The 16,107-nt window shown below is 39.5% G+C and overlaps 2 protein-coding genes across 2 annotated transcripts in view; both read left to right on the top strand.

The window, feature by feature from the left end:
* mrvi1 (murine retrovirus integration site 1 homolog) overlaps positions 1 to 12,349 on the top strand; it is a 37,342-nt gene extending 24,993 nt beyond the window's left edge. The window contains exons 24-39 of the mRNA XM_026167830.1: positions 93 to 170; positions 320 to 345; positions 597 to 653; positions 1,848 to 2,279; positions 2,465 to 2,543; positions 3,063 to 3,180; positions 3,275 to 3,305; positions 5,196 to 5,336; positions 5,551 to 5,682; positions 6,303 to 6,453; positions 6,656 to 6,705; positions 7,466 to 7,597; positions 8,942 to 9,003; positions 9,637 to 9,747; positions 9,873 to 10,001; positions 11,404 to 12,349. Of these exons, the coding sequence (XP_026023615.1) occupies positions 93 to 170; positions 320 to 345; positions 597 to 653; positions 1,848 to 2,279; positions 2,465 to 2,543; positions 3,063 to 3,180; positions 3,275 to 3,305; positions 5,196 to 5,336; positions 5,551 to 5,682; positions 6,303 to 6,453; positions 6,656 to 6,705; positions 7,466 to 7,597; positions 8,942 to 9,003; positions 9,637 to 9,747; positions 9,873 to 10,001; positions 11,404 to 11,566 (1,892 nt within the window). The 3' untranslated portion in view covers positions 11,567 to 12,349. The remainder of the gene's footprint in view (positions 1 to 92; positions 171 to 319; positions 346 to 596; positions 654 to 1,847; positions 2,280 to 2,464; positions 2,544 to 3,062; positions 3,181 to 3,274; positions 3,306 to 5,195; positions 5,337 to 5,550; positions 5,683 to 6,302; positions 6,454 to 6,655; positions 6,706 to 7,465; positions 7,598 to 8,941; positions 9,004 to 9,636; positions 9,748 to 9,872; positions 10,002 to 11,403) is intronic.
* Positions 12,350 to 14,046: 1,697 nt separating this feature from the next.
* Positions 14,047 to 15,863, top strand: lyve1a (lymphatic vessel endothelial hyaluronic receptor 1a). The gene is made up of 6 exons (XM_026167818.1): positions 14,047 to 14,177; positions 14,276 to 14,459; positions 14,546 to 14,685; positions 15,109 to 15,288; positions 15,395 to 15,467; positions 15,566 to 15,863. The coding sequence occupies exons 1-6, from the start codon at positions 14,090 to 14,092 to the stop codon at positions 15,708 to 15,710; spliced, it is 810 nt and encodes a 269-aa protein (XP_026023603.1). The 5' UTR covers positions 14,047 to 14,089; the 3' UTR covers positions 15,711 to 15,863.
* The last annotated feature ends 244 nt before the right edge of the window (positions 15,864 to 16,107 follow it).

Below are 16,107 nucleotides of genomic sequence, written 5' to 3'. Positions count from 1 at the left end.
GATTTATGAGTGTGAAGCTGGTGTCTGAGCGTTTCATTTAAATTAAAGATGTTTATAGCTTCAATTTTTATTTCACAACCCCGCTACCTCAGGTCTTTCACCGACTCCAACGCCATCATCCTCACCGTGTTCATCGAGAAGCAGCTCACTTACTGTGGCCCCTCAGACCGGTGTGTGCTTTCTGTCTCATGTCTGGATTCTTTGGATTTATTAACAATAAACTACACTCCTCATTTTTAACCTTTTTCCTAATTTGGCGTCATTTTTTCACTCCTTGAGTTGGTGAAGATGATTTGTAAGTTGTTTTCTGCTCTTTCAGCAGCAGGACCCTCGGAGACGATCCAGGTAAAGAAACTGATCTCACTGTTAAACAGCTTTCACCCACAGTGGTGTGAAGTATGACATGTTTGCCACATTTGGCTCTTTTTGTGTGTGTTTTTTTAAATGTTCCTCTATTTAATTTGCTTTATATGAAGTGGAACATTGTCTCTGGAAAAAAAAAAACAGAACAAAACAAAGAAAAAAAATCACCATTGGGCAAATTTTAATCAGGTTAGTAAATTTTAACAGAAGAAAGTTGTTATTATCTCTTGTAGTATCAGGAGGTGTTTCCAGGGAGGGAGCAGCCTGATGCAACCAGCCAGAACCAGGAGGTACGATCAACAGGCTTACTGTGTTTTTTTTATTTACACACCAAAACTCAAATGTCAAATGTGACGAGGAAAAACACAACTGATCATTGAAAGATTCAAAACGCCTCCCTGTGACCTTTGTCAAGATTTATTATGTTATTCTCAGGTATATATTATAAGTTGTCTGTTGTCTGAATTTCACACCAACCTCAGCTGTGCAGTCATGTGAAAAAGAAACACTTCACAGGACTCTATGCAGTCCTGATTCAGTGGCTTGTAGAGACGCCTCTAGCAGCAATACCTCGAAATCTTTATCTTTATCAGTCTCTCACAGCGTTGTGGAGGAATTTTGGCCCGCTCTGCATCACATTGCTTCAAGTTTGTTTGGTAATGATGAGTTCTTTGAACTCAAGGTCACGGTCAGAGGTCACATCTTTGAAAATCTCTTTGAATTCAAGATTCAAGAGCTTTATTGTCAATACAGTAGTATACACAGTATACAGTGTACCAAAATGCTGTTTCACCCTAAGCCCCCCCCCCCCACGTTCCATTTATAAATATATAAAGGATATATCTCCAAGAGATATAAAACTAGGAATTACAAATAAATAACATGCTAAGTAAAAATTAAGAGATAAAAAGGTACTAATTACTAACTATACAATTCTATGCAATACTAATGCATGCAATGAATGCAACAACTCAAAAAGGGAGTCAGCTAGAATTTTAACATTTGTGCCATATGTGTATTCACTAAGAGGCGGAGGGATTGCACCGACAGCCTCCAGGTTTTCTTTAGGTTCTCGGAGTGTTGCACGGCCTAAGCTCTGCACTGGGGCGTCCACTCCTGGAAAAACTGTGGCATTGTGTTAATAATAAACTAATAACAAACTAATGAACTGACAAAGCTTCTGCTTTTATAGAGGTGCTCACACTTGCTGATGATCAGTTGATTAAGTGTATTTAATAATAGCACATGGCTGCTGCTTACCTTCTTAATTCCTGTGGAAGCAGTAAGGGTATACTCCGTTTTTCACAGGACAGTATACTCTGAATCTCAGCTTCTAACTATTAGTTTGTCCTCACAAGCATGCTGTAGTGCTACCCTAGCTTCTCTTATGAAGCACCAACATGTCCAACTGGAGTGTTATCCAACCGCTTTAATGCCTGATGAAATGCACATACAGTATTTCTCTCATATCTTGCCAACTTTAGGGAAAGCTGTTGGTGGACTGGAAGTTAGCTGACAAAAGGAAAGTGTCCTCGGGGACTCTCACACCTCGTTTTGCTGTTCAGAAAAACGGTGAACCCAAGAGTCCTACAGTTGTCAACAAATCAGACGAGTCAAATCGAAGTCCAAACCAGGCTCCAGCCACAGGGGTCGCCAAGCCTGTGCCCAGACCTTCTACTCAACAGGCACCGTGTACAGCAGAGATTAAGACTATTGGGGCCTTTCCACCACTAATGAGAGCTGTTTCCTGGGATGCTGTAGGCAGTCTTAACTCTAGAAATGGAGCCCCGGTTTTCCCTTCAGAAACTGAGGACAGTTTCTCAGACAAGCCCAAGGATGCTGGCTTAAAGACTTCGGGGTACAAGGATTTCCCCACCCCACCGGTGGGTGCACAGAAGCTGTCTAAACTCAGAGAGGTAAAGCAGCAATTCAGTCTTATTGTTATCATTTCCTCTTTTTATGTGCCAGCTGTCCATTTGGTAGAATGTTGTAACAATTATATAAAAATGCCATAATGTTTTGTGTGTGTGTGTGTGTGTGTGTGTGTGTGTGTGTGTGTGTGTGTGTGTGTGTGTGTGTGTGTGTGTGCGCGCGCGCACAGGAGCACAAGCTAATGCGAAACCAAAGCATCGTGGGATCGAAGTTACCAGAGCTGAGCGAAGCTGCTGAACAGGAAAAAGGTGACGCTCCTTGTTTGCCCTCTTGCCCTGTGTAAGACAGAAAGTACTTTCAGAAGCACATTCAGCACACTGAGGGTGTGCACTTCCTGAAATCTGATTCGCTTCAGAAAATGACGACTTTTTCTTTTCTTTCTTTTCTGTTTTTTTTACCTCTATTCCACCCCTGACAGTACTGCAGCAGAAAGGAAACTTGTGCTCTCGTTTTTTATCAGCAGATGGCATTATTGTTAAAGCTTGTGAACCACAGAGCACCTGATGAAAAGAGGAAATTATGCTTATGTTCTGAGACTTTAAAAAGTCCAATCACTAAGATTTTGCTTGGAATTTACTCCGGTGAGAACTGGTTTGACCACCCAAAGATCGATGTATTTATATGGGACTAGTAGTAGTAACAACACTCTCCTCCTATCTCCTATTTGGTTTATGTCAGCTTGCACAGAAGATATCAAATTACCTTAAACTTAAATTATTCTCCAGAAATAATTTTGAGCTCTAATTTGTGTAGCATTGTGTCTGCAGATTCGCCGTCATCACTGAACACACCTACCAGTGACACAAATGAAAGATCCGACGCCATGCCCAACATTTCAGACTTGATGCTGAGAAAACTCAAACTTCATCGGGGTCTGCCTGGCTGGTGTGTAACAACCTGCTGCTGTAGTTAACATTTAATTTATAACCATCTATCTCACTGTTATGAGTAATGCTTCCATTCTCTCATTTCATTCCAGTGCTCCTCCACTCAGCGAAAAAGAAGTTGAGGTTGGTACCTGATCTCTGAATTTATATTCTCACCAAGAACTAGATAAGAGGATGGATAATGGGGTTTAGTCTGTAAATTAAAAGGGAGCAATACTGACACACTGGCCCTTATTCTGTTTATGCATGTGTACACTACATTAGGTACACCTAATTCAAACGTTATTAATGAAAATATCCAATCATGCACTCAGTGCATTGATCAGGGACATAGACACGATCAAGACGACTCACTGAAGTTCAAACTGCATCAGAATAAGGAGGAAACGTGATTTAAGAGACTTTGAATGTAACATGGTTGTCAGTGCCAGATGGGCTGGTCTGAGTAAGAAACTGCTGATCTGCTGGGTTTTTCCAAACAATCGTCTGTTCAAAGAAAATTTCCAGTGAGTGGCAGTTCTCTGGGTGAAAATGCTTTGTTGATATCAGAGGTCAGAGGAGAATGGCCAGACTGCTTTTGGGCTGATAGGAAGGCAAGAGTAACTCAAAAAAACACCCATTACAAATATCTCTGAATGCACAATGCATCAAACCTTGAAACAGATGGACTACAGTAGCAGAATACCACACTGGGTGCCGCTCCTATCACTAAGAACAGGAAACTGAGCACCTTTGGGACTGATTTGAGGCTACACCAAGCATCACTTTGACTGAAAATAGACAATAAATACTTCCATACTGATGTATCTGTGAAAATCTAATTTTACCTAATAATGCCAGTCGATATGATGTAATATAAAGTAATATTTATTGCAAATTTGGGAAATAATTTTGTTACAGCAGTTAGTTTGATAACTAATCTTAGTAAAAGACTGGAAACAGCTAAATGATGGTAACAAAATCCACCTAACAGCACTTCTGAAGCTCATTCACATATTTTCTGTGCACAAAGTCAGTTTACACAAATAAATGAGCAAATATGTTTCTATAGAAGCTAAAGACACTTTATCTTATGTAACGTTTGGAAGCCTGAAGGGAGTGGAGACTCGACCAATTTAAAAATGTAATTTACTTCTTTAAACAAAGAAAAGAAAAACGAAACATAAGTTTAAGCAGATTCCAAATGTTCCTTTTCAAATAAGACATATTTGCTTTAACGTTCTGACTTGCGCCTTTTAAATTATCCACAGTGATTAGCTGCACATGAGTTAGAATATAGCAAATCATAAAAGTGACTGCCAGCAGTAAAGTGTTTGCTTTGAACAGTGACTTGTGTTCAAACACTGGAAGCAGATGGATTGTTCCACTCAGGTTTGAGCTTTTTCAAGTACATGTGCAAGTGTTTGTAATAACCTGTTGTGTTCCCAAAGCAGATGCTTAGAATCATAAAAACTTTATAATTCCCTGCTGGGGATATTCTTGGGTAAAAGTTGCTCATGGAAGTTGTAAAATTATACAAGAGATGCAAAAACAATTACATGGTCGTCAGAGGTTGCCTGCCTGGCTTCGGTGGTGTTCTGTCAACAGGAAAGTGTTTTTCTGTTCCTGATCAGTCCAAAGAGACTCTGTGTGATTTCCTGTGGAGAAAATCCAGGCATCTGTGACGCTGTAAGCCCCGGACTATAGCCTCTCGCGCTGCTCCCTCTGGGATGTGTCTGGATCAGGACAGTCAGAGGTCATAGATTTCCTCTCAGGCGTGTATGTTGGAAAAACCTCTGCAGATTAGCTTTGATCAACATAACAAAACATCAAGAGGTCGAATGCCACACTCACAGTTTGTTCCCCATGCTCATCTCAGGGACGCTTGATTCTCACACATCAGTAACCGTGTGCACCGACTCCCGTCTATGACTATTTACAATGAGTTCATGTGTTGCGATCACAGGCAGCTCACCTTCATTTTAATATGTTTCTTAATCTGAGTGTTGAACTGCATTAGCTTTCTTTCTACAGAATGCATTCGTCCAGCTGTCACTGGCGTTTCGTAATGACAACTACACTCTGGAGACGCGACTCAAGCAGTCAGAGAGGGAGAGGAACCTGACTGAGGAGGACACGGAAAAAGAATTAGACGACTTCAAAGGAGCGCTAAAGGTTGGTCCTCGAAAGCAGAGGCTGATGTAAGATAGATGATAACTTACAACAAAAGGAGATTTCCCCCTGGCTCTTTAGTGCTCATTCATTTATTGAATGTTTCCTGGACGTGTCCCACAGTAAATATTTTTCTTGCCTGAGTTAATTCAGGTGCAATAAAGGACGCACACTTTCTCTTCCTGAGATTTGCAACAACATGTTGTGTTTCTTGCAGATGACTGCGCCGATGTGGCAGAACCTGGAGCAGCGCGAAGCCTATCAGCGCCTAAAAGAGACGGTAGCAGTGCTGCACAGGCTTGCCACACGGCTCTCCAGCAGAGCAGAGATAGTGGGCGCAGTTCGCCAGGTGCAGTTACACACAGACGAATGAGAATTTTATACAATTTAGTGAAACATGCTGCGAAAATACACGAAACAGCTTATTGTTTAAACAACTGGTACTCCAGGAATGCCTGTTTGGCAGCGTTTTTTAAATTATGCTGAAGGATTTTTATCTGATGTCATGGCTGACCTCAGGCCAGCTAATGAAAACATCAGGAAAAGAGCTTCAGCTATTTAAAACCCCAAATCAATCAGATGAATCATTGCTTTTGTGTACAGCTACCAATCTATTAATAGCAATCTATTAATTCCTCTTTTTCATTCATGATGAGTGTGGATATTTTTAGAGAAATACTTGTTTGTGTTTTCCCATAATATCAAATAAATAATCTGTGTGTTTTCAGTTTATTTATAGTGTCATTAATTCACCTTTAAAAACATTTAACTTCACTTAAAATATCAGCAACATGATGGGAGAAGTCAAAGATATGTTGGACAAATCCATAAATACACAGGTTATTGTGTATTTGGTTTGTACATCTGTTGAATGATTTCCTCTCTATGTACAGTTTTTTAGTGGAAGCTCTTGTTTTTGTGCTCATGCTGTAACTTAAGCCTGCTTAGACTGGTTTTATTGTCTAACAGGAGAAGCGTATGAACAAGGCCACAGAGGTTATGATGCAGTATGTGGAAAATCTTAAGAGGACGTATGAGAAGGACCATGCAGAGCTCATGGAGTTTAAGAAGCTGGCCAACCAGAACTCGACTCGTTACGGAGTGTCTGTAGACCCTGGAGGTAAGATTACACTTGTGTTCCCTTTTCAGCACCGCTGCTGGCTTCATCTTCACTCGTATATTCCGCTAGGAAATTCCCACAGCGCCTGGAGTGTACTAATGCTGCATTACTGAGCAGCTTTACTGTCGATGTGGGAGAAACATCAGCATTTAAATGGTTACTGTGCTTTATTAATGCTGGTTCTTTGTCTCTCTTTATAAAGACGATGGACTTCCACGTCCATGTAGACCAATGCCCCTCATCCCTGGAAAGGTAAGCAATGAATTTTTTGTGTTTTTTTTCTGCTTCACGTTGTTGCACAGGTTTTGGATGTGCAACTGCCAGTCAGACAAAACAAGCAATATAAAGATTCAACCACTTGGCTGATTGTCATGGTTATTTTTCACAGTAGCTGTTTAAAAATATAAAAGTAAATCTGTACAGGTTGGTAGTTATCAACAGTGTCCACAGATCCAAAATTCTATTTAAGCGAGTTTCACAACTTGGGGGCCACAAATTCAAAAGCACAGTCACCTTTTGCCTTTTGTCATTAACTTCTTCTGACGCATCACCAACAGGATCAGCTGAGCTCAGAGAGCTAGTAGTTAGATATGGTTCCATACAGAAGTTCACTATTATACGGAGGCATCTGACCATGAAGAGCTCTAAAAGTGATCTGAAGAATCTTAAATTGAACCCTAAACAACAATAAATAAAATAAAATAAAGAGACTAGACGAGGATAATGGTCTTAACCTCCTCGCCCCTATAAATTATGTCCCCATCGGCGCCTCTAGGGACCATGATTCCTATTCACTGACCAGTCCAAAGGGTCAGAGATAAATCCGTCCGCCAAAGTGGGTGGCAAGTATGACCATACTGTCATGCTGCGAGCACACCTAAAAATGTCTCACCCTCCCCCGTTTTTACAGTTTTTTTCTGTTTCGTTTTTCTTTACAAAAAAGAAAAGTTATAGTGACTCTGTTTTTGTAAAACACAGTGCTCCATGTTTTGTCTTCTTTTCACCCGACCAGGTGCCTCGACGCAGGGTGAGCGTAGCGGTGGTGCCAAAGTTTAATCTTCTTAACATCCCGGGTCAGACCCCGGCCACAGCTGGCCAAGGCTCCAACGCAGGACCCACAACTGGTGCTGCTCTTCCTGTCCTGGTAGGTCTTCCTGTCCTGATGAGAAATGATGGGAAATGATGTATTAAGCATTTAGTACAATGACACCCACGCTCACAGATAAACTGCTGAGTTAAAGTTTCTCAGCAGGTGGGCAACATATTCATCTCTTGTAAAATAAAATACTTCCACTCAAGTATTTCTGTAAATGTAGCTGGCATTTTTACAGACACAAACAGTTTTTAAAAGGAAAAAGTACTTTTTTAAAACTTTTTTTATGTGTCGTATGTGACAGATTGCTTGATACAAACAAATGTTTTTCTCTTTGATTCTCAGAGCAGTCCTCAGTAGCACATTGAAATAAAACTGTGGAGTTTCTGAATGAGTTCCTGCTAAAATAGTTCATCTTTATAAGAAACATATTAACACCAAATATCTGGCATATAGAAGATTACTCCTATAGAAGTTTACTTTACTTTAGCAGGGTCACTCGAGGTGTTTGACCATCGACATGAGTCGAAACTGGTACAATAAAGTCCATAAAGTATCAGACTGTCTGTCTCATATTAAAGCAATGATTACTGATCAGAGGACCCTGCGTGCAAAGTGGAGTTTGCATCTTCCTTCCTGGGTTCTCTCCAGGTATTCTGCTTATCCAATACAAGGTTCCAGGTGCTGCTGGACACTATGCAAGGTATCACTGGGCATCTCAGGATAGCGAATTCAAAATTAGTTTCTGAACAAGTAGAGCTTGATCCTATAAATAACTCATCACTTCAATCTATGTCATCAATGAGTTCTCCGGGTTTACCAGAAGTGAACGTAGCTAGAAAAACCTTCATTTCCTTTGGGAAAGTCAAGGAAAGGCTAGATCTGTCCTGGCTTAGCAGTCAGTCAAATCTGGTTCCATAAACAAGTTGTGACATTCTTCTGGCACAGTGAAGGGAACCTGGCTGGACACTTGAATCCTCTCGAGGGACAATCACTAAAAACAATGTCAGCTCAAGAAATTCGAGGCAGTCCTCACAACACAGTTTTAGTCAGATTTGTTTTGCTGTCCTTGGTTAAAACTGTTGTATCACTCTGTCATTTTTCTTTTTTCTTTTTGAGATAATTCACATCTGTTGAGTGTGTACAAAATTCAAAATACACAGACCATAGCACAAAAACAAGGGTTATGTAACTGTGCCAAAAACCTTCTGAAATGTGAAATTAGTATTTCTCCAAGAGGAACTGAAAAATCAAAAATAGATAATAAAGTTTATAAAGGCCCGAAATGTTAAAGCATATGTTCATCCAGAGAAGTAAAGCCAATTGTAGCAAATACTGTTTTGTTATTAAGATTTAGATTAGGGTTACGATTTTTTTTAACACTTTTCTCCTCAGTGTGAAGCAAATGACGTGAAAGGCACCACCTCCACAGAGGCTGCACAACCAGGAACAGAATGGTATGTTTCTTGTATTAATATTGTTACACGTGCACACACACATACATGGCTGCATGTAAGTCACGTGCCACTGCTTAATTTTCAAGGTCATTCCTCAGTCCTCTCACCCCTGAACTTCTAATCATTTTTATCAAAAGCGCTCAGATGGGACTTCAGCTTGTTTTTGTGACCTTCAGGATGTTTTTAAAGTGCAGAAACAATTCCAGTGAGGTAAAAATAAACCTGAAAGCATTAAAAAAAAAAAGCTAGAGTTGAGGGATATGCTATTACGGGACTGCTATCCAGTAATCTAAACATTTATGAAAGAGTTTGATGAAGTCCAGGCACAAGGCTCCAATCATATTGTAGTTATAAAGTCAGCCTGAGTAGAGCTCTCTCAGTGTCTGGGCTAGATGTTCTTTAAGGACAATCGCAATAACAAATGTGCAAAGTGCAATCACAGTTTTTCGTTTGTACTCATCGTTCTCGTGATGGTGGGATGCACATCCCACTCGGCCTGCGCTGCGTCTCATCCGTTATACGACCGGGCCGCAGTACTGTGATGGAACCTGACTGTAACAGTGTTTTGTTACGTCTGCTGTGATCGTCACGGTGTCCAAGGCTAATTGTTCTTTCCTATCTGAAACAATGCAGTGGAAAGAGTGTGTCGGAGCAGGAAAATGAGCCAGCCAAGCCTTCAGTAAACCTGGAGGAGCTCCGAGCCGAGATCAAGGCAAATATCGAAGAGGAGGCCTATCAAAAAGGGTGAGGCCCTCTCTTCTGCTTTTTAGTGTAGATAAGCGGACAGTGTGATGACACAGTTGTTTATCAGAAATCATTTCAGTTGTGTGTCCCAATTTCACTTGTAAATGTGAATATTTCAAACGCAGCTACCAAGATGGACTGAAGCAAGGCAAGGCGCTTCAGGAAGAAAAACGTGAAGACGAAAGTGCTGCGGACAAATTGCTGGAAACAAAAAATAAGGACGAAGAGAGCGGAGAGAGGCTTAAGAACAGCAGGTGAACTCACTCTGTCATGTTAGAAAAGGAAATATAAATTGTGTATTTATGCTCATCTCTGATAGTATTGATATAAGCACAACAAATTATTTGTGCTCTTTTTGTAAATAATTCATGATCAGTGGAAGATGAATCTCTTTATTACACACAAAATGTTACATTTAATTGAAAATACATAAAAAAATTATAACAACACCACAAACCCATTTTTAAAATCACAAAGAGTGAGTTTATATCTACAGTACTCTGCAAAAGTCTTTAGCCACACCTCATTTCTCTCATGAGTTGCTGTGGGGATGGTAGACCTTATTACAGACCCACATGCAAGACGCTGAGACAGAATAACATAAGGTGAGCTTTTAATGCTGACAGCTACCAAGGTTTAAAAAGTCTGGAAAGTATCCAAGATGACGTATTAAGATGAGGAAAGCAAACATTCAGGGAACAATAGAAAGCACAAGGAAAGACCAGCACTAGGTAAGACACCTGCCAAGGACAACTCAACGAAAGTTAAGGGGAAATGGAGACAATAACTACAAGAAGTAATGAGGGAAGTGGAAACAGCTGGGAAATACAGCTGGAACTAATTAGAAATAACGCACCAAGGGAAGTAGAATTACACACAAAGAACAAGAGATGAAAGACCACCAAGATAAAACAGGAAAACACCTAACAGAGACAGAGACTTAACAGTAAGATGCAGGATAACTGAAACAAGGAACTGAGTACAAACAATGTCCATGAACAGAACCTAGATTACTAAACTAAAACTAGAAAGGCATAAAAATAAGGAAACCAACCCAGAAAGTGCTGAAAGTATAACACATAAAAAAACAGAAAAGATTAATAAGTCCAAGCACAAAACACTCAGTGATTTGTGCAGTGATTTATGGAAGCATTTGCAAACATATGTGAAAATAGAGCATAAAAGCAAACATAAACGGTACATAGATCAACTCAGGTCGTGTGTCAGGTCTTTGTTAATTTGCTATGTGTTGGCTTTTTTATGCTTGAATGATTCATTTGTCAAAACAAGAAAAAGAAAGAAAATAGTCAGGTACAAGGACTGGACTGAAAATGAGTGAAAACGCAGCCAATGTCTGGCAACTTTTGCTCAAGACCACTTTAAAAATTACAGGAAAAAGCTCAAGACCTTTGCACAGCTTGCAAAGGTTGCACAGCTGCATATAACTTTTACATGCGTATCGCTAAATTAATCTTGTGGGATTAAAAGTGAGAGTAAAATTAGCCTCCACAGCCATTATTTCAACAAATATATACGGTCTTTTTATAGTTTAGATAATGTCTGTAATTTAAAGAAACTTCTGTAGTTCCTCCATAATGAGCACTTTCCCCTGCCCAATATTTTGTCACCTGCTATATGAACTTATTATCTTTGCAGGAGGATGGAGGAAGTCCTGGCTGTTGTAGGCGAGTTCTGCCCCAAGGTATCCACGAGTCGGCGGCTTCTATGGCTCACTTTGACGCTGTTTGTGGCTGTGTGTGTGGTGTTCAGTATTTATTCATTCTTCAGTGACTATTACAACCGACACGAGGACACATAAGGGAAGAGGAACTTTGTGTGAGACACTGATTGAGATCTTTGGACTGGGTGTAAGAGTGCAACGAAAGAACCCGCTAAACAGAATAACAGAGACCTCATACATCACGTCTCTGCCAGTTTACCATATCATCAGACACACTTGAATCAAATGACCCCGATACTCAAGGGTCAGAGACATTTTGGGAGGCTTTATGGCTCGTGAGGCCTTCTTCATGGTCAGCAGAGATAAGTTATAATCTTGCTTGAAATGAAAAGTTGAAAGGATGTTTGCTGCAGCAAAAGATAAGATGATTCTGTTTAGGGACCAATTATATTGTGTGCTGAAATAGATATTTAATTAAATTAGATCTTGTAATTATACATTCTGGTTCTGGTACTTTGAATGCTGAATATGGCACTTTTTCATTAAATGCCACAGTAGAAACATTGTATATTTATCTACACAATAGAATCTCTCAGGTTTGATAGATAATGAAGTCCCTGAGAGACTTTTAATACATATTTAAAGAAAAATGTTTTTATCTGTTGTTTTTTCTATTAAAAAAATGTTTCAAATGTAAGCACATTCCACAGCAGTTCTTCAAGTGCAATACTCAGCTCATGGTTCTCATTTGTGCCATGTTTGATTGTTACTTCAGAGCACTGAGAGATTTTTTTTTCTTGTAAACGAGCACTGTTTAGACTTCATGATTCCTTTTCTGTCTTTGCACATGCTGTGCTGTCCGTTCTCTGTTCATTTTATGGTCTGTCACCTCTCCTTTAAATAAAAAGTGCCTGAAATATTTCCTCTAGTCATTTCAGTAGCGACAAATATTCGTTGCTATGAAAACTAAGTACTGCCAATGATTCAGTAGCTTGTAAAACCACCTTTAGCAGCAATAACTTGAAGTGTCAGAATTTTGGCCCATTCTTCTTTGTTGATCCATTTCATCGAGTTTGGGGGGCATTTATTCCTGCACAGATGTTTTAAAGTCGCACCACAGCATTTCCATTGAGTTGAGGTCTGCTGTATTTGATTCTCACCAAACACCAAACATGGAGCTGTGCATTAAGACCAAATATCTCCACTCTGTTCCAGAATAATCTGATATCCCCATATTGGTGTTGTTCCTGGAGCATCATATTCAATGCTGGTCCAGGGTCAATATTGCAAGTATCCAATCACATTGTTATGATATAGTTTTGGAATGCAGGGGGAAAAAACCTGCCAATGTCCACAAAATTTTTATAAAAGGGGGCAGTTAGGGTCAGAGTTATGGTTGGGGGTTAGAATGTAATAGTCGATAAAGTTAAGGGGCTATAGTTATGGTTACAGGGTCTGCGTTAGGTGTGTGGTGTGATGGTGTGTATCCACACTGCAAAACTAGACCATGCTTTGTTCAGATGCAACTGTGCAAACAGAGGCCACAGGATACTTTTGCTGGAAAAATGTCTAAATTCTCTCACCAAGACCTGTTGGGAAATTCTATTGTGTTCCCATTTGAAAGTCTCATAGTCTAATTTAGTTTAATTCTATAACAACTTTAAGGACATGCAAACCCCACTCTTAGAGAGGTGATATGTACGATGAGCATTCTTGCTCTAATCCAGAGTGTCACCTCACATCTGTCAAAAACCCTGCTGCATCTTCGTCAGCAGGCTCTGCGTCATTTCCTGCCATCGGGGCTTGCGGAGAAATGTTTTTGTGGAAATAGGAGGCCGCGTGCCAAAGGCTCATCTGAGGAGACCAAAGATAATAAGCGCACACATGATGGAGAATTTCCCAGAGAGAGGAAATCATCAGGACAGAAGAGAATCTCTTCTCGAGTGTATTACATCATGGTTTTCAGAAACTTTCACAACTCTACTGCAAATCCCACCTTTGTGCTTTCACTTTATCCTTTTAATATATTGTTTGTACAGAATCATGGAATAGAATAGAATTACTATATACAGACTCTTTATTTTCATCACACAAAAAGTACAACAAAACTGTACGCAATTCTATTCAGTGCAAAGAGAGTAAGCAAACTATTTTAATAAACTTTCTTTTTCGATGTAATAAGATTCAAAAGAGAATTCTAATAAGTAAATGTGAGTGTTTATATTATATTATATTATATATATATATATATATATATATATATATATATATATATGTATTTGTGCCTGTAAAAATACTGGTTGCAGTTGAACCTGAAAACATAACTTATTTATTGAAGTTTAACAACATTTCACATTAAAAATGCTGAATGGGAACACGTGTGCACTGCTTTTCCCCTTCTACTGAATTTCTGCAGATTAGTGTTTTTGATGTATTACTTATCGTCTCCTGAGCCCTGCTCCCAGAACATAGGATGGCTCTTGATCTGACCCATGTGCACTACTTCCTTCTTCCTTTTCCGTTATTCTCTGGCAGTGACAGAGTCCACACATCCCAGTGAGCATGATCACCTCTATTTAACCGTGCCTTTTGGCTCAGAGACACATAAACCTTGCAGCAGCAGTGATACCCAGCATTCATCTGTCTTTACTCTGACCAGTCATGAACATCATCTGGCTTTGCCTCCCAGCAGCGCTGCTCGTTACTTCAGCCTTGTCTGTTCAAATGACTGACATAAGGAACCTCAGAGGTAAGTTATTTCACATATTTTCTAATATGTACATATATATATATATATATAGATTATTGTACTACCATATATAGTAAATATAAATATGCTTTTTCCAGTTTCCCCAGGATTCAATCAAAGTATTGCAGGAGTAATGCTGGTCACATCTTTAAATGAGCTCAACCAGCCTGAGTATGCTTTCAATGCCAGTGAAGCTCGCAGGCTCTGCTGGTCCTTTGGACTGAACATTGCTTCAAAAGCACAAGTACAGAAAGCTCTTTCTAGAGGTTTAGAAACATGCAGGTGAGACCAAAGTGAGAGAAAAAAATCACCTCAGTATCACCTCTGAGTAATATAACGAGAAGCACCTAATGTAATATTTTGTTCAGGTTTGGATGGATTGATGAACACTTCGCAGTCATTCCCCGCATCCACCCAATTTCCAGCTGTGGCAGGAATAAGAGCGGCTTGGTGCCCTGGCGAGCCAGCGTAAAACAAAAGTTTGATGTGTTTTGCTTCAATGAGACAGGTGAGTAACTTTGCACCTGCATTTTACTTATGAAGAGACAAAAGATATTTAAAAAGTGATTGTGCATGCTGTTCACAGCTTTGTTATTCAAAGAATAAAACAGGTCTGCTGTATAGTCTATGTAAATAAGAATACATTAGTATTAATGAATACTCTTAACACAAACTTTGATTCTTTATTGTATTCGCATTGGATTTTAATTTGTATTCAGCAGCATTTTAGTATATTCCACATAACTAGGATGGGGAAAAAAAAAAAAAAAAAAAAAAACCATTGGAGAGCATTTTTATCGAAGGTTTTTCAAATACATACAATACACTCCTAGCACTTTCCAAAACATAATCATCATTTCAAACAGGAGGAAGTACAAAAGAAAAGAAAAAATAATCAGAATTGTTTGAAAATCGTCTAATCTTTGCACAGATGCAGCGATACAACGAATGGATGAAGTAACTGACAGTCCTTTGAAGAGCACACGTGGCGTGGGTCACACACACCACACCACAACACCACCATCCACATCTTCCTCCTCGACTCCTGAAACGCTCGACAGTGAGATAGAACCAGCCCGCTTTGCCAGCAGCTCACAAAGCTTTACTGCAGGTATGGGACTCGTAATCTGAACTCTGTCACAGTCAGTTAACACAGCACAAGACTAATAGACAGGCAAAGGCCTCGTTATCAACAGTGTGCATGTTTCATATTTTAGGAAAAGCTGTGCTCATCTTCTGCTCCTGTGCGCTTCTTCTGCTCATAACAATCATCCTGACATACCTCAAATTGTAAGAGCTTTTTTTTTTATAATACATAAAACACAATAAAGTTTCTCTTGTTGCATATTATTACATCTTTTTCCTGTCCATCTGTTAATAAAAAACAGAAGACGTTGCTCTCAGAAGTCAGACGTGAAAGAGCAGAAAGAGTACATCCAGACAGAAGAGTGGATCTGTGTGAAGACCCCTACAGAAACCAAGAAAGCTGCTGAGGAAGATGAGAGGATAGAAGTGGGCGATGACGCACAGTAAACGTTATTCTGATGAGAAACTGTTTGTGATCCTCGATTTGTGTTAAATTAAGAGACAGAATGGCTGTAACGTGATTTCTTTTTGTATTCTGTTAAATGGTGCATTTTAGCCACTGGAGGGCAGTGTTTGTAATAAAATGATTTTAAATACTCATACGGGTTTGGTGTTCTACACAACAAAAACTCATAATAACAGCTTTTCTGCAGGTTTACCCACTTCTTAAATCCACATTATTCTAGTTTTTACTCTTCAGTATCTCTCAAGCTTTTTTAAAAGTCACTGAAGCTTGTTTTAAGCAAACTGTTTGTTTGTTCTCTCATTGGTAACTCTAATGTCTGATATGGGCTGTGAAAAGTTTCTATGAGATCTTGTGGGCTTCCACAGCTTTGCCTTTGAA

Source organism: Astatotilapia calliptera, chromosome 1 (genome assembly GCF_900246225.1).
Source record: "Astatotilapia calliptera chromosome 1, fAstCal1.2, whole genome shotgun sequence".
Classification (NCBI taxonomy): domain Eukaryota; kingdom Metazoa; phylum Chordata; class Actinopteri; order Cichliformes; family Cichlidae; genus Astatotilapia; species Astatotilapia calliptera.
The sequence above is the reverse complement of the archived record's forward strand: the minus strand, read 5'-3'. Positions and strand labels throughout refer to the sequence as shown.

What these genes read in the sequence shown, in the direction of transcription:
- lyve1a (XM_026167818.1), top strand. Translation starts at nt 14,090, where the DNA reads ATGAACATCATCTGGCTTTGCCTCCCAGCAGCGCTGCTCGTTACTTCA. An exon ending in CTCACAAAGCTTTACTGCAG is followed by an intron (nt 15,289 to 15,394) that starts GTATGGGACTCG and finishes TTCATATTTTAG; the next exon opens with GAAAAGCTGTGCTCATCTTC. An exon ending in ATCCTGACATACCTCAAATT is followed by an intron (nt 15,468 to 15,565) that starts GTAAGAGCTTTT and finishes AATAAAAAACAG; the next exon opens with AAGACGTTGCTCTCAGAAGT.